Source organism: Lethenteron reissneri, chromosome 68 (assembly GCF_015708825.2).
Source record: "Lethenteron reissneri isolate LAM-NWPU_2019-01 chromosome 68, ASM1570882v1, whole genome shotgun sequence".
In the NCBI taxonomy this organism is placed as follows: Eukaryota; Metazoa; Chordata; class Hyperoartia; order Petromyzontiformes; family Petromyzontidae; genus Lethenteron; species Lethenteron reissneri.
This window is the reverse complement of record NC_083846.1, coordinates 2,004,528-2,022,399: the sequence shown is the minus strand read 5'-3', so window position 1 is coordinate 2,022,399 and position 17,872 is coordinate 2,004,528. Positions and strand designations below refer to the sequence as shown.

Genomic DNA, 17,872 nt, shown 5'->3' with positions numbered 1-17,872 from the left:
AAAATCAGTTAATACACTGGTGAGTCTTATTGCATTTTAGACTGATAACATCCTGAGAACAGCAAAAATGAAAACGTTGCACGCGATTGGTAAAAACGTTAAATAATTTACGTAGCGAACCTTGAGCTTATGCGAAGGATTGACTACAAGGGCTGTCCACCAAATCTTCAAAATGACCAGGTTTGTCACCTTCCTGCACGGTCACGTGCTTGCCGGGTAACGCTCGGTCATAAACCCTGGCGAATGGGTGATTTAAATTATTGATTACCCATTATGGGATACATGACTTGAGTGTAACGTGGGAAAAACTACAGGGCGAGATCATTTCTTCCCCCACTTGTGCCGCTGGATGAGAGATTTGCGGCTGCATTGTCACATCAGCCACCATTGGCAGAACGTGGCATTGGCCATTTTAAAATGATGCCCCGAGTACTGGACCACATACAAAGTAGGCGACACATTTTAGCGCTCGATACGCATGGAGGTGAAGGAATAAAGTTCCTGCAGAAGCTGCCAACACGTGCAGCGAAACGTCGGGCATCGTGCCAAACAGGCGTGGCACGATCCACAAAATGGCGGAGAACTACACGGCAACAACCGCAACCACCGGATTATCCCAGCCGCACAATCAGCTACAAATGTAGCTAAGGGCCCCTGCACTAAATGCTTTCAAGCTATCAATTCCAGCTCGGTGATTCTGCACTTCCTCTATTACTATAGTACTATACCGCCTTCAACTTTGATGAACGACTGGGCGTTTAAGCTTAGCGATTTGTTGTATTATTTGGCTGTATAGCAAATTAAAAATACAATTTAATGTGCAAGTAAACAATGTGTTTTTTATTTAGGGCCCCTTTATAACATATGCTAAGTGCTATGACAATTGTCAATCTATTTGACGCGATGGCTTGTCCCGGGCTCTCGCCAATGTGCGAGGCTTGGTGCTCCACAGTGACACCCAATGGATAAATGGGAGTTGAGTGAGAATACGGTTTAAATTTTTGATAACGATCAGGCGGGTACCGATTAGGTCTTTTTTAATTCGCGGAGCTGTCCCACCAGCTCCGTTCCCACCAGCTCTGTTCCCGAACTTGGAGCCGCCACTGCATCCACGTTTGCGTGAGGGTGTCCTCACTTCCACGTGGTCGGCAGGGGCCTCCCCGAGTCTCGCAGTCGTGCGGGGGCCTTGGCCAAGACGTGCGATCCCGTGCGGCCCCTGGGGTCGCGTTCCAACGTCGTCGCCGCCTCGCTCTGCGCGGCCAACTCCTCGTCGTAGCTGCCGGGAGGACGAGGAGGAGGAGATGTGAGTGCAGGTGAAGTTAGCAAAGGCTTCCGATCGTGGAGGCTAATTATCGCTAACGACAAACGGTTCCTGTGGACGTCGGTCATCGTATCCTCTCATCCACAATGTTCAACCACCACACGGCAGGTCACAACAATACAAAGACCTCCCCCGTGTCGCCTTATAACAGACTCATCTTCTTGGTTCTTTCAGTAAAGTCACGTAGAAGGAAAAGAATAAAAATAAAACATAATATTTAATTTTATTATGTTTTATTTTATTATTTTCCTTCTACGTGACTTTACCGAAAGAACCAAGAAGATGAATCCCTGCAGTCACGAAAGCTTTAAATCGAAATTTATAACAGACTGTTGGGGCAAGTTCTGTTCGCGACCATGGCACACGACGGGGTGGGTGGCCAGCACCACGCCCGGCCGCCTTTGTCTCCCTAGTGGTGATGTTTAAACACCGCACCAGGTACTCATCTAAGGCTGAGTCGACCTAGGGGAGGCCCAGAACTGGTTAAAATAATCGTCACTGGGATTGGCTGTGAGCAGAAATCCAACTTGGGTCGCCGGGTTCGAAGCACAGTGCGCTAACCGCGACACTCCTGATTACCCACAACATACCCAGTCAATCACCCACCCACCCTCTGACACACTCATCCACTCACTCAGCCACTCACCTACCCAATCTGACCCACTGTAAGTCACGACACTTCTCTTTCTGCTTCTTTCCTCGCCATGGTCATGTTTCTCTCAAGTTCGTATAAAATTGCTTAAAATTCAATAAATGTCAGCTTTTTTGTTTTACCATCGACAGTGCTGTTTGTTGCTGGTCGCTTGCCGTTCTCGGCTTGTGCACAGCAAGCGTGAGTCTTAAAACAACGGCACGATTCGTGAACGCACGCACGCACACCATGACGCTTCACAAAGCCATTAGCACATCACTTCAGCAACTAAAAAATAATCATAATGGTGATAACGATTTGTTTGGATAAAGCGCCCTACATACCAAGAGCGCTTGACACCACGCGACATCTCTCAACGCATTCGAAAGGGCACCCACGGTGGCAGCTGTCCCTGTGCGGCACAATGTGACCAAGCACCTAGCCTGCGAGCGGATATCAATCTTCCCGGAGGGGGCGATGATTTCTGCGTGGTCTATCCCAGGGCACTCCCAGTGGCAGCCGTCCCTGTGCGGCACAATGTGATCCAGAACCTGGCCCGCGAGCGGGCATCGGCCTTCCAGTAGGGGGGGCGATGATCGCTATGCGTAATCCCACATTTCAATCGATCGAGTTTCATAAACGCGCGCCACCGCGAGCCGTTTCCCCGAACTCACAGGAGGTCGTAGTTTCCGAGGGCCTCTCGAGCCGGCACCTTGTTCCAGCGCGGGTCGGGCATGTCTGCGCCCGGCATGACGATGTTGAGCGTGTCGTTGATGAGGTTGTACTTCATGATGCGGTCGTTGGCCGTGGTGGAGGAGAGCGAGGGAGATGCGTTCACCTGGGGCGTAGGACCGCGAGGCGAGCGACGTGGGGTTTTCACCGACAAATACAAAAACACGATTGGGGTGCAAAGTATAGGAAAGGTAAGCGAATCGCTAAAAAAACAACTATTTTATTTGACCAGGTAAGGCACACTGAGTTATTAATTTATTTTTCTGAAGTTACCTGGCCACGAATGATAGTTCAACGAAGTGGCTTATCGCGTGGAAATGTAATGTATGTTGATCTTCTTTCACAGCGTACATAGCCAACTGTGCTAATCGGAGATGCGGGAAATACTCTAAATAATCTAAACGCGTGTTTCTCATTGCCTTCCTGCATCTTTATCACACTCCTGACTCGGTGACCCACTGCTTTTAGATTAATATAAAGACCTCCATTCTACGCAGCTAAACAACACATTGTTTCAATAGCCCAAACTTGTGCACTCTTATCATTTATCGGGACAAATCTCACACGTTAAACCATACAACCGACAGTATTAGTAACTTCGCTTGTTTTACCCAGCAAGGCCTCACCGAATCTCATGGCTCTCTTTCACGAGGGTCCTGCCAAGTATTTTCGCAGTAGAGGTGGCGATGCTGTTGCTGCTGCTGTGTGTAGTACCAATTGAGTAATGTTCAGCTAATCTTTTAGCGTTGGGACATTTTTTTTCGGCCAAAACCGGTTACGTTGTATGATTTGGTGTTTTCGTGGCTACGCGGGAAAACCCATGCACATCACGAGGAGAAATGCACAAACTTCATGCAGCAGGGCGCCCTTTTTTGGCTCGTAGGCGCGAGCTGAACTGTACCTCGATGAGCCAGGGCTTGAGTTTGTCATCGATGATGATGTCGTAGCCGTAGCACTCGAAGCAGTGCTTGTCATTTGCCATAACTCCCTGCAGACGGTGAGAATTGAGACCGTTTTACAAGCTCAACTGAACTGAACTTTGAACTTCTTTCGCGCCGTACGTAGGCAACCGTGCCCATCGGAGGTGCAAAGTAATCTCGCGTGAGTGTTCTTCAAATGGTGGCCCACAGAGCAGAGGTTTGCATGTAGACGATAGGAGTGAAAAGTATAGGAAAGGAAATCACTAAAAATAAATATGTAAAATTGATTATGCATATCAGTTCAAATTGCATAAGTACACAAATTCCCAAGCATGGGCACGGGTGCAAAACATAACAGCAAAACAATAGTTGAAGGATATATGGCATGGCAGAGAGACAGAGATGTGTGTATGTATGTAGAACTTCTTTCGCACTGTACGTTGCGAAGCGTGCTAATCAGAGGTGTGGGGGAAGGACAACAAACCAAACACAAGAAACAGTTCTCAAGCAATGAGTTTTAAATCAAGATGATTTAAAAGTGCATAGCTTCAGTTCCTAATATCGGAAGTGAGAGCGTTCCAGACGGCCGCAGAAGCGCATGTTAAAGCGCGTGATGCGTCGACCGTTTTTGTTCGATGGCCAGTCAAAAGCCGCTGCCGGAGTTTGCGTGATGGTTTATGTTCCTTGACGGGAGATCACCGAGGTATTTGTGGTTCATTTGCGGCAAGCACTTTGTCCCCCATAATCGGTGTAAGTCGTTAACCGAGATGGAGAGATGGAAACAGAGAGAGAAAAATAGAAATAGGTGGAGAGAGAGGTGGATAGGAGTTCGTGTGATGGGAGGACGATGGCATGTGTGAGAGAGAGAGAGACGGAGGGGATGGAGGGCCAGCAATCGGTGCAGGCAGTCGGTCACTCACCGCGACGGCGCGGAGCGAGTGCAGCACGATCCAGTGCATGTCGTCAAAGAGCTTGTTGGTGACCTCGCGACCCCGCGTGCTCTCCAGGAACAAGCGCAGGTTGCTCACGGTCCACTTGCCCCCGTGGATCACGTTGTAGTCGTCCTGTGATTTGAGGGAGAAAGCGTCGGCCTTGTAAGTACGTATGTACGTTGAACTTCTATCGCACCAGTACGTAGCCAACCGTGCTAATCGGAGGTGCAGGGGGAAGGACAAGCAGAGGTCTGTATTTCACTTCTCAACCTCGCTGGACCTTACGCCTGTAACGTGCGGCATGACATCAGCAGATTCAGTCAATAGCCAGCGGCTGGGTTGATGAAATCATGGATAGAATCTATAAAGTGATGCAGTGGGCAGGAAAAAAAAAAGAATATGATGATAGAGAGTTGAAGAGACAGGTGGAAATGACGGAGACTAAAGATGGAGAGATGGATCGTGAGATGGAGAAGAGAGCCCCAGACGGATGGAGACAGATGGAGAGAGAGGTGGGTAGAAAGATGGTGGAGAGATTAAAGTGGCCACCTCCTCCGACCAGCACAGTTGGCTACATACGGTGTGAAAGAAGTTCAACATACACACACACACACGTAATAAACCACAATCCCCCACCACCACCAGGACCACGACGGCAAGCACGGTGAGATTTGTACGGCGGCGGCGGCGGCAGTCGGTGGCGGTGGCATGACTCGGTGGAGCGGCTCACCCACCCCGTGCTTCTGGATGGACACGTTGGTGAGGTGGACGAACATGTTGTCCAGCTCGTTGGTGCTGGGGGAGTACTTGACCGTGCAGAATCGGCAGAAGCCGAGCCGGTACCTGTGTAATAAAGCTCGTTGAGACGACTTCTGGAATCCGTTCTTTATTCAACTTATGTTACAGTTACTTCACGCTGCTGATAGGCAGCGTGAGAGGGACAGATAGAGAGACGCACTGCCACGTGGCAACTCGGAGCCCCCCTCCCGCGTGGCCCCCTTCCTCTGTTCGTTCCCGTTCTGACCACGTGTCGTTCGTCTCCACCCCTATTTAATACCCGGGTCACGTGGTACGTTTCCGCCAATCCTCGTTAGCCTGCATCGAATCTTCCAGACTCCCTCGTCAGCTCCCGGGACCACGCCCCTGACCCATCTCCCCATTGGCTGTGGCCAAAGCCAGCAGAACCAATCCTCATAGCTGTCACCTTTCCATCACGTCAGGGCCATGCCCCCCAGGCTTCCCCCCATTGGCTGTAAACCAGGACCGGCAGAGCCAATCACCATGACAAGTTGTGATACGTCAGTGAGCCGGATATATCCTCATATTACACCTGCACAGCGGAATGGGCGCACGGAGCCATCAAAGACGAAGGTCTGCCTATGTCGCCTTTGTATGCATCGGAATCAGAATGTTGTATTCATACTGCAGGCAGGAATCCGATGAGCTATGAAGCTCTTTTTCACAGATGTCCAGTAGGGGCACGAGTTCAAAACGCTACAACAACAAGCAATACGAAAACACGAAATGAGTGCAAAGTATAGGAAAGGTAAGCAAATCACTTCGAAAAATCCATGAGACTAAACAATTTTATTTGACCAGGTAATGCCTACGGAGCTGTTAGCTTCTTTTTCAGAAGCGACCTGGCCACAAATGACCGCTCAACGTAGCGGCTTACCACGTGGAAATTTATAGCATGCGAATAATCTAAACGCATGTACGTTGAACGCCTTTCGCGCCGTACGTAGCCAAGCGTGCCAATCGGAGGCGTGGGGGCAGGACAACAATCTAAACACACAAGAGCAGTTCTAAAGAAATGAGCTTTCGACTTAGATTTGAAAGTGCATAGCTCCAGTGGCTTCCTAATATCAGAAGGAAGAGCGCTCCAGACGGCCACACAAGCCCATCTGAAAGCGAGCGATGCGGTGAACGTCTTTGGAGCTATGCACTTTTAAATAACCTCGATTGAAAACTCCTTTTTTGCGTTTAGTTGTTGTCCTTCCAACGCACCTCCGATTAGCACGGTTGACTACGTACGGTGCGAGAAAGATTCAACAACATACAAGCATACACCCCGTGCGAATTGCGCCATAGAAAACCGAGTTCATTATTATTATCATCGCATATAATTATTATTATGATTAAGAGCCGTCGTGTTGGACGTACATGTAGCACTTGAGCGGGCGGTAGGAGGTGACGAGCACATAGAGCCTCAGGTCAAACTTCTTCTCCCCGATGAGGAGTGGGTTGTCGATGTACAGGGAGATGACGTACGCCTCCTTCGCCGACGGAGCCACGAACCTGGCGAACGCGCACACAGAGCACGGCGCGTGCAGCGAAACGTTGGACATCGGGGCGAAAACAACACTGGGGTGGCCGCAACCTGGTTTAACCACAGCGGGGCGCCACGCAGCACGACCGCGGAAAAAAAAACCTTACGCGCGATTATCGTTTACAATTTTATTTCTTTGATCTGAGCCGGCAACATTGAGTCGGCAGCTGGATGCACGGCAATCACCACTGTGGTGGCGAGATGTTAACTACCTTCGCTTGGCACACGGGAGGGCGTGGGTTCGATCCAGACCCTGACGACGCCTGCTGCTGTGTATTTGGAGTTTGCGTCTCTCTCTCATCATCATCACCACGGTGGCTAGGAGATGTTAACTACCTCGCCTGGTCTACAGGAGGTCGTGGGTTCGATCCCGACCCTGATGTCTGCTGCTGTATATTTAGAGTTTGCATGTCTCTCTCTCTCTCATCATCATCACGGTGGCTAGGAGATGTTAACTACCTCGCCTGGTATACAGGAGGTCGTGGGTTCGATCCCAACCCTGACGCCTGCTGCTGTATATTTGGAGTCTGCGTCTCTCATCATCATCACGGTGGCTAGGAGATGTTAACTCCCTCGCCTGATGTACGGGAGGGCATGGGTTCGATCCCGACCCTGACGATGCCTGCTGCTGTATATTTGGAGTTTGTGTCTCTCTCTCATCATCATCACCACAGTGGCTAGGGGATGTTAACTACCTCGCCTCGTAAACAGGAGGTCGTGGGTTCGATCCCGACTCTTGACGCCTGCTGTATATTTGGAGTTTGCGTCTCTCTCTCATCATCACCATGGTGGCTAGGAGATGTTAACTCCCTCGCCTGGTACGCAGGAGGTCGTGGGTTCGATCCCGACCCTGACGCCTGCTGCTGTATATTTGGAGTTTACGTCTCTCTCATCATCATCACCACGGTGGCTAGGAGATGTTAACTACCTCGCCTGGTAAACAGGAGGTCGTGGGTTCAATCCCGACCCTGACGCCTGCTGCTGTATATTTGGAGTTTGGCTGTCTCTCGCTCTCCCCGTGGTCGTGGTTTTTCCCTCTGCATTTAGAAACAACGTGCGTTTATAGTATTTGGCTACTGCTAGGAATTTCCACGTGATAAGCCGTGTCATTGAACTATCACTTGTGGCAAGGTTGCTTCTGAAAAAGAGCTACGTAGCTCAGTGGGCCTTACCTGGTAAAATAAAAATAGTTTAGTTTAACGAGTAAAAGTCATTTCCTACTCAAATGAGCATGAAGGCATTTGTGGCCGTGTAGCGTTTACAGCCCTGCAGAGCCAGCGATGGGAATTCTACATTCCTAGGGTTGGGGCAAGTCTCTCTATAGCACAACTGCTGTTGAATTCCCAACAAAGTGGTAGTAATTGTATCGACCCGTAGGGATGATGGGCTGAGTTAACCCCCACCCAACCAGGATTTTAACTCGCGACCTGACGACTGCGAGCCGCTCGCTCTAGCGCCGAGCCACCTGGCCGGTTAGTATCCCAGAAGCATCCCAACAGCGTGTGTCCCTGACTGTGTGTGCCTACTGAACGTAGTGAGGACAGTGTCTCTACTCAGGCAGGGGTGGGGGGAACCTTTTCTCTGCCAAGGGCCATTTGGGCATTTATAACATAATTCGCGGGCCATACAAAATGATCAACTTTAAGATTAGCCTGTTATATTTGGTCAAACATTTAATTAACTCACCCCTAATGTGATGGCTGGAACTGTTAAATGATTTCGCGGGCCTTATACGGCCCGCGGACCGGACATTCCCAGCCCCTGCTCTACTCAGACACCCAGAGGGGAGAGAGTCTCTACAGAGACACCCAGAGGGGAAAGAATCTCTACTGAGACACTCAGAGGGGAGAGAGTCTCCACTGAGACACCCAGAGGGGAAAGAATCTCTACTGAGACACTCAGAGGGGAGAGAGTCTCTACAGAGACACCCAGAGGGGAAAGAATCTCTACTGAGACACTCAGAGGGGAGAGAGTCTCCACTGAGACACCCAGAGGGGAAAGAATCTCTACTGAGACACTCAGAGGGGAGAGAGTCTCTACAGAGACACCCAGAGGGGAAAGAATCTCTACTGAGTACGTGACAGAGTTCGGCGCTCACGAGTTGGTCTTGCAGTCGCGTGACCACTTCTTGATCTGCGACAGCTTGTTGATGAGGAAGATGCCCTTGCCCTGCGCCTTGCCGCACGGCTTCATGATCCACGTGCTGGACGGGTTCTTGCGGAACTCCTCCACAAACAGGTTGTAGTCGGCCGGCAGCAGGAACGTCACCGGAACAAAATCTGCAAAGCACTCGGCAACGTTACATTCCACAACGACGCTATGGGGATGAGTTTAGGGGGGTTGGGGGGGTGGATGAGAGGGGGCGGTGGTGTTGGGGCGGCGGGGGGGTACGGTAACTCTTGTATGTACGTACATATGTTGACGTTTTTTCGCACGGTACGTAGGTGCGTGGGAAGGACACCAAACTAAACACAACAACATGCAGTTCTGAAGAAATTAGTTTCCAATCTAGATTGGAAAGTGCATAAGTTCCCAGTGGCTTCCTGATATCCGAAGAGCGTTCCAGACGGCCGCGGAAGCGGCATCTGAAAGCGCGCGATGCGGTAACCGTCTTTGTTCAATGGCTGAGCCAAAAGTCGCTGCTACAAGGCTAACCGGAGTTTACGTGGCAAGCGCTTTGTGTGTGTAATGAATGCAACCTTATAAAGTGGAAGAGATTTGAGATTTTAAGTGCTATAAAGAAGTGCCACTGAACGAAAGGTGAGCTGTTAAATATGATTTAGTTTAAGGTCACAGTGTCGATGATGAATGTGTTGAGTTTTACTTTGTTATATGTCCTTGTGCACGATTGCCACTGCAGCAGCATCACCAAATAATTCGCGGTTTAAAGGTGTGTGTCCGCTGAACACAACTTTATACGATAAAGCGCATCAAAGTATAAAGTGGGAAGAATTTATCTCATAACGAAATAGAAAAAAATCATGCACGCGCATGGATTAGGCAAAGCTTTCTAATGTGGGTTCATCTTCAGAAGAATTAAATTGGCGGTGTGGAATCCCACGGGTCGCTGCTGGTCAGGGCATGCGCCGTTTGGCACATTTGCAAACGGTCCTTTTGGCTCTGATTTGCGTCTCCAAATTGTGATAAATTTGTCCGGTTTCCTGCTGATTCAAGTCCCTGAGAGGCAACACACGACTCTACGCCACGGGTTAATTCGTACTGCTACACTACCGCTCCCCACATACAGAGAAAAAGACAAAGATCCCCCGTATAGTCTGCACCGACTGTTGGGGTAAGTGCTGTTAGCGAGCACCTATGAAGGCCAGCACGGCACACGAGGGGGTGGGTGGCCAGCACCACGCCCGGCCGCCTTTGTCTCCCCAGTGGCGATGTTTACACACCGCGCCAGGTACTCATTTGAGGCCGAGTCGACCTAGGGGAGGCCCAGGACCGGTTCAAATAATCGTCACTGGTGTTGTGCCGTGAGCGGGTACCGAACCCGGGTCGCCAGATTGATAGCGCAGCGTAGCGCTAACCACTACACCACCGCTCCCCACACACACGCACGTGTACACACACACACGTGTACACACACACACGTGTACACACACACACGTGTACACACACACACGTGTACACACACACACGTGTACACACACCGCCCGTACCGAGGTGCAGGTATCGGCCCGTGTCGTCGCGCTCGGCGACAACGCTGCCGTCGCGCTCCAGGTCCCGGCGGTAGCGCTTGATGTTCTTCACCATGAGGTCCTTGCGCGTGAGCTCGTAGTGGTTGGGGTAGTGGTTGACCAGCTGGTCGTCGGCCAGGCGGAATCCCGTCTCCAGGCTGAAGATTCCGCGCGTGCTTTGCACGCTCGCCCTGCGTAACGAAGAGAGAGCGAGGTGTGCATAATGGAGCAAGACGCAATCATCACCATCGTGATCTTACATAATGGAGATGTTGTGGATTTACTCTCCAACACATCTGTGGATTCCTCCTGCAGTATAAATAAATTAACAGGGGGCGGTGAAAGGGGTTCAGAGTGGGGGTCGCCACACTGAGGCAACGTGGTTTATGGGAGGCTTGAGATGATTTACTGTGTGCTGAACTTCTTTCGCACCGTACGTAGCCAACCGTGCTAATCGGAGGTGCGGGGGGGGGCAGGACAACAAACTATGGATCTCTATGTGAGTCGATGGGTCTCTGTGAGTCTATGGGTCTCTGTGTGGGTCTATGGGTCTCTGTGTGAGTCTATGGGTCTCTGTGAGTCTATGGGTCTCTGTGTGAGTCTATGGGTCTCTGTGAGTCTATGGGTCTCTGTGTGGGTCTATGGGTCTCTGTGTGAGTCTATGGGTCTCTGTGAGTCTATGGGTCTCTGTGTGAGTCTATGGGTCTCTGTGTGAGTCTATGGGTCTCTGTGTGGGTATATGGGTCTCTGTGTGAGTCTATGGGTCTCTGTGTGGGTTTGTGTGTCTCTGTGTGAGTATATGGGTCTCTGTGTGAGTCTATGGGTCTCTGTGTGAGTCTATGGGTCTCTGGGGGTCTATGGGTCTCTGTGTGAGTCTATGGGCCTCTGTGTGAGTCTATGGGTCTCTGTGAGTCTATGGAACTCTATGTGGGTCTATGGGTCTCCGTGTGAGTCTACGGGTCTCTTTGTGAGTCTATGGGTCTCTGTGTGGGTCTATGGGTCTCTGTGTGAGTCTATGGGTCTTTGTGTGAGTCTATGGGTCTCTGTGTGAGTCTATGGGTCTCTGGGGGTCTATGGGTCTCTGTGTGAGTCTATGGGTCTCTGTGTGAGTCTATGGGTCTCTGTGTGGGTCTATGGGTCTCTGTGTGAGTCTATGGGTCTTTGTGTGAGTCTATGGGTCTCTGTGTGAGTCTATGGGTCTCTGGGGGTCTATGGGTCTCTGTGTGAGTCTATGGGTCTCTGTGTGAGTCTATGGGTCTCTGTGTGAGTCTGTGGGTCTCTGTGTGAGTCTATGGGTCTCTGTGTGAGTCTATGGGTCTCTGTGTGGGTCTATGGGTCTCTGTGTGAGTCTATGGGTCTCTGTGTGAGTCTATGGGTCTCTGTGTGAGTCTATGGGTCTCTGGGGGTCTATGGGTCTCTGTGTGAGTCTATGGGTCTCTGTGTGAGTCTATGGGTCTCTGTGTGAGTCTGTGGGTCTCTGTGTGAGTCTATGGGCCTCTGTGAGTCTATGGGTCTCTGTGTGAGTCTGTGGGTCTCTGTGTGAGTCTATGGATCGCTATGTGGGTCTATGGGTCTCTGTGTGAGTCTATGGGTTTCTGTGTGAGTCTATGGGTCTCTGTGTGAGTCTATGGGTCTCTGTGAGTCTATGGGTCTCTGTGTGAGTCTATGGGTCTCTGTGAGTCTATGGGTCTCTGTGTGAGTCTATGGGTCTCCGTGTGAGTCTATGGGTCTCTGTGTGAGTCTATGGGTCTCTGTGTGGGTCTATGGATCTCTATGTGGGTCTATGGGTCTACGTGTGAGTCTATGGGTCTCTGTGTGGGTCTATGGATCTCTATGTGGGTCTATGGGTCTCCGTGTGAGTCTATGGGTCTCTGTGTGGGTCTATGGGTCTCTGTGGGTCTATCGCATACTCATACTCATGGATAACCAATACGGTTACACATCATCTGCACCGATATTAATGAAATTTAGTATTATAATAAAATTATATCATGGAATATATAATAAAATTAATCAAAATGCTACAATTTAATGTTAACCAAAAATCTTAACTCTTAAGATTGAATGTCACAGTACAGTACTCTTTGGTTCTTTCGGTAAAGTCACGAATAAAGATAAAATAATAAATTAAATAGTATTTAATTTATTATTTTATCTTTATACGTGACTTTACCGAAATAACCAAAGAGTAATTCCTGCAGTCACGAAAGCTCCAAATTAAGTTTAAACACTGTACAGTATTAATCATAACGCTGGTAATTAATATTATATCGTCGCCTGTAAGGCAGTAACCAAATATTCTAGTATACTGATGGGCATGTTGTTATTTGATATAATAAAAATGTAGAATTATCGACGTAATAAAAACAATTAGTAATAATAAAGAAAGCTATTTAAATCGTATAACTGTAGATATTAAGGCAATGCAGTTATTGATAGTACTGCATTGATGCGGCAATTTAATATCATACTATAGATAGTAATGCAGTCACTGAATATCATACTATCGATAGTAACGCAGTCATTGAATATCATACTATAGATAGTAATGCAGTCATTGAATATCATACTATAGATAGTAATGCAGTCACTGAATATCATACTATAGATAGTAATGCAGTCACTGAATATCATGCTATAGATAGTAATGCAGTCACTGAATATCATACTATAGATAGTAATGCAGTCACTGAATATCATACTATCGATAGTAACGCAGTCATTGAATATCATACTATAGATAGTAATGCAGTCACTGAATATCATGCTATAGATAGTAATGCAGTCATTGAATATCATACTATAGATAGTAATGCAGTCGTTGAATATCAATTAGTTATAATAGGAACTGGTGATGCAGTAATTTCACATTTAATTGATAGCGATGCTGTAAGTAAAAATTGTAGTACTGCTGGTAGTTCCATTAACTGTACAGGAAAGCAGCGCTGATGTTTAAATATCCATATTATAGATAAGAGTTGCCATTTGTTATCGTACTATAGATAGTGATGGAGTGATTAGATATCGCAGCGCGGATAAGTATAGGCGGGTCCGCACCAGTAAACGTTCCACGCCTCGTCAGGAGCCACCTGGACCCAGCCGCGCTTCTCGAAGTTGTTCACCAACACCGACTTCTCCACATCCGTGGCCCACTTCACTCTCCCCGCCATTGCGACGTTTCGTTATCGCCCCCAACAACAGCGGCAGCAACGTGAAGCTGCCATTGCCACCATCATAGCAACGCGCAACGCGCCCGCTGATTGGCCGATGACGCGTCACGTGGGGACGTTGAACCAATCGGTGCGCGAGTGAGCGGGGCTCTTACAGCAACGGATACCGGTTTAGGAAGATTCTGCCGGAATCGGTGGTGGCGTTTTATTGTTCTGAGAATATAATCTGCAGAAGATTCTACCGGTTTAAGAAGATTCTGCCGGTTTAAGAAGATTCTGCCGGAATCGGTGGTGGCGTTTTATTGTTCTGAGAATATGATCTGCAGAAGATTCTACCGGTTAAGGAAGATTCTGCCGGAATCGGTGGTGGCGTTTTATTGTTCTGAGAATATATCCTGCAGAAGATTCTACCGGTTTAGGAAGATTCTGCCGGAATCGGTGGTGGCGTTTTATTGTTCTGAGAATATAATCTGCAGAAGATTCTACCGGTTTAAGAAGATTCTGCCGGTTTAAGAAGATTCTGCCGGAATCGGTGGTGGCGTTTTATTGTTCTGAGAATATGATCTGCAGAAGATTCTACCGGTTAAGGAAGATTCTGCCGGAATCGGTGGTGGCGTTTTATTGTTCTGAGAATATATCCTGCAGAAGATTCTACCGGTTTAGGAAGATTCTGCCGGAATCGGTGGTGGCGTTTTATTGTTCTGAGAATATAATCTGCAGGGGATTCTACCGGTTTAGGAAGATTCTACCGGATTCGGTGGTGGCGTTTTATTCTGAGAATATAATCTGCAGGAGATTCTACCGGTTTAGGAAGAATCTACCTGAATTCGGTGATGGGGTTTTATTGTTCTGAGAATGAAAAATAAGTAACCACCTCAGGGGGCTTTGCCTGGTGGGATGGAAATGGTTTAGTTTTATGTGAATGTGTTTGGGCGATCTCTTTCTTGTACTTTGCACTCCGATCGTGTTTTTTTGTATTATTTGTAATGACACATTAATATATTTACGCGATCTCGATGTTGTTTTCATGACTGCAGGAATCCATACTATTTGGTTAAAATAGTGATTTATTTTATACCTACGTGACTTTACCGTGTTGGGAAACTTCTACCGTATTTGGAAGATTCTACCGTGTTGGGAAGATTCTACCGTATTGGGAAGATTCTACGGTGGTGAGAAGATTCTACCGTGTTGGGAAGATTCTACCGTGTTGGGAAGATTCTACCGTGTTGGGAAGATTCTACCGTATTCAGAAGATTCTACGGTGGTGAGAAGATTCTACCGTGTTGGGAAGATTCTACCGTGTTGGGAAGATTCTACCGTGTTGGGAAGATTCTACCGTATTGAGAAGATTCTACCGTGTTGGGAAGATTCTACCGTATTGGGTAGATTCTACCGTATTCGGAAGATTCTACCGTTTTGGGAAGATTCTACCGTGTTGGGAAGATTCTACCGTATTGGGTAGATTCTACCGTATTCGGAAGATTCTACCGTGTTGGGAAGATTCTACCAGCTTGGGAAGATTCTACCAGCTTGGGAAGATTCTACCGGGTTTGGAAGATTCTACCGTGTTGGGAAGATTCTACCGTATTAGGAAGATTCTACCGGGTTGGGAAGATTCTACCGTATTAGGAAGATTCTACCGGGTTGAGAAGATTCTACCGTGTTGGGAAGATTCTACCGTATTAGGAAGATTCTACCGGGTTGAGAAGATTCTACCGTGTTGGGAAGATTCTACCGTATTAGGAAGATTCTACCGGGTTGGGAAGATTCTACCGTATTAAGAAGATTCTACCGTATTGGGAAGATTCTACCGTATTGAGAAGATTCTACCGTGTTGGGAAGTATCTACCGTATTGGGTAGAATCTACCGTATTCGGAAGATTCTACCGTTTTGGGAAGATCCTACCGTGTTGGGAAGATTCTACCGTATTGGGTAGATTCTACCGTATTCGGAAGATTCTACCGTGTTGGGAAGATTCTACCGTGTTGGGAAGATTCTACCAGCTTGGGAAGATTCTACCGGGTTTGGAAGATTCTACCGTGTTGGGAAGATTCTACCAGCTTGGGAAGATTCTACCGTGTTGGGAAGATTCTACCAGCTTGAGAAGATTCTACCGGGTTTGGAAGATTCTACCGTGTTGGGAAGATTCTACCAGCTTGGGAAGATTCTACCGTGTTGGGAAGATTCTACCGTGTTGGGAAGATTCTACCGTATTGGGAAGATTCTACCGTATTGGGAAGATTCTACCGTGTTGGGAAGATTCTACCGTGTTGGGAAGATTCTACCGTATTGGGAAGATTCTACCGTATTGGGAAGATTCTACCGTGTTGGGAAGATTCTACCGTGTTAGGAAGATTCTACCGTATTGGGAAGATTCTACCGTGTTGGGAAGATTCTACCGTATTGGGAAGATTCTACCGTATTGGGAAGATTCTACCGTGTTGGGAAGATTCTACCGTATTGGGAAGATTCTACCGTGTTGGGAAGATTCTACCGTGTTAGGAAGATTCTACCGTATTGGGAAGCTTCTACCGTATTGGGAAGATTCTACCGTATTGGGAAGATTCTACCGCGACTCGGGCGCTGTTCTGCGTGGTGCTTCGTGCGAGGAGTCTAATCTTGATTTGAAGCTTTCGTGACTGCAGGGATTCATATTCTTTGTTTTTTTCGGTAAAGTCACGTAGGTAGAAACTACCTCTCTCTGTCCCTGTGCAACGTGGGTTTCCCTCCGGGTTCTGCGACATTTTTCCCATGGCTAAAACAAAACACGCTGTTTGTGTGCTGGGAGAGGCATCTTGCGGTACTCATTTTAAACTCTATGCCCCGCCCTTTCAAGTGGTAAGAGTGTAATTCATGAGCGGTTCGTGGTTGCAGAGATATAGCGATTTCAAATCGGGTCCATCTATTTGAAACACCCTGTATAATTTGAGTTTGCGGTGTCTCTCTCTTGATACCAAGATCCAGGATGGTCATGTCTATGCGCCGCTTCTCGATGGCAGCCCCAACAGTCTGGAATGATATCCCTCTGCACATTCGCAGCATCACCTCAATCGCCTCCTTCAAGAGAGACTTAAAAACTCACCTCTACAACTACGCTTTCGAGCGACTCTGAGCTTGGCTCCGCGCCTCTGAGTTGCGGCCACTACGTCCGCAAATTTGCGCGCGTTACAAATTGTACTATTATTTATTATGGTCGCGTGGATTTTTCTCCGGGTCCTCGAGTTTTCCCCTGCACATCTAGAGTAGTACGGTATTTGGCTGCAATACAAAATACACGGCAGGCCACTTTGTTTGAGCTTATCCATTCGTGATAGCCAGGTCGCTTCTTGACATCCGTTTAAAAAAAAAAAATTCGACTTTAGAAGCATTCTCCCCTCCAATCCCCCTCACCTCCCCACCACCGACATGAACCTGGGGTGGGTTTGTCGTGGCGGGGGGCCCTCCAGCCCCCCACTTCTCCCCACTCACCACCACCACCACCACGCTTCTCACCTTCACGCTCCACGCACAGCCGAGTGCCCTCTCTTGTGAGTGCCCGTGGCCATGACCAGCGACACGGTCAAGGCGCAGCCCTGCAATAGCTCACCCCGCGTCACTGCGGGCGGAACGACCTCCTCTAGAGAGGCCCCCCCCTCCCTCCCCCACCTCTGGACGAGTGGTAATTGGCCTGCTTTTCCACGAAGACCAAGTAATAATTCCATTTATAACTCGCCAGATTTTGCAAACATGACAAGAACTCAGAGGATCGGAGACACGCTCTGGGCTGCTCGAAAGCCCTGAGACCAGAGAGAGAGCGAGGCCTTTAGATGTGTATTAAGAGAGGCCTTTAGATGTTTAATAAAAGTCCGAGTGAATTCGATGTTGTGGATGTGAGTAGAGAGTTCCACTCAGAGGGGGCGACAGCAGAGAACCGACGTGAGGCTGTAAGTTGAGTGTAGTGTATAGTGTAGTGTATAGTAGTGTATAGTGTAGTGTATAGTGTAGTGTATAGTACAGTAGTGTATAGTGGTGTATAGTGTAATGTATAGTGTAGTGCATAGTAGTGTCGTGTATAGTGCGTCGTGTATAGTGGTGTATAGTGTAGTGTATAGTAGTGTATAGTAGTGTATAGTGGTGTATAGTGTAGTGTTTAGTAGTGTATAGTAGT

The 17,872-nt window shown here is 48.3% G+C and overlaps 1 protein-coding gene across 1 annotated transcript; it reads right to left on the bottom strand.

The window, feature by feature from the left end:
* Window positions 1-8: 8 nt before the first annotated feature.
* TTLL1 (TTL family tubulin polyglutamylase complex subunit L1) lies at window positions 9-13,851 on the bottom strand. The gene is made up of 9 exons (XM_061579016.1): window positions 13,609-13,851; window positions 10,534-10,742; window positions 8,964-9,144; window positions 6,700-6,834; window positions 5,271-5,379; window positions 4,525-4,668; window positions 3,586-3,672; window positions 2,627-2,790; window positions 9-1,276 (listed from the first exon to the last, which is right to left on the bottom strand). Exons 1-9 carry the CDS (start codon window positions 13,719-13,721, stop codon window positions 1,132-1,134), a joined length of 1,287 nt encoding a protein of 428 aa, XP_061435000.1. The 5' UTR covers window positions 13,722-13,851; the 3' UTR covers window positions 9-1,131.
* Window positions 13,852-17,872: the final 4,021 nt, after the last annotated feature.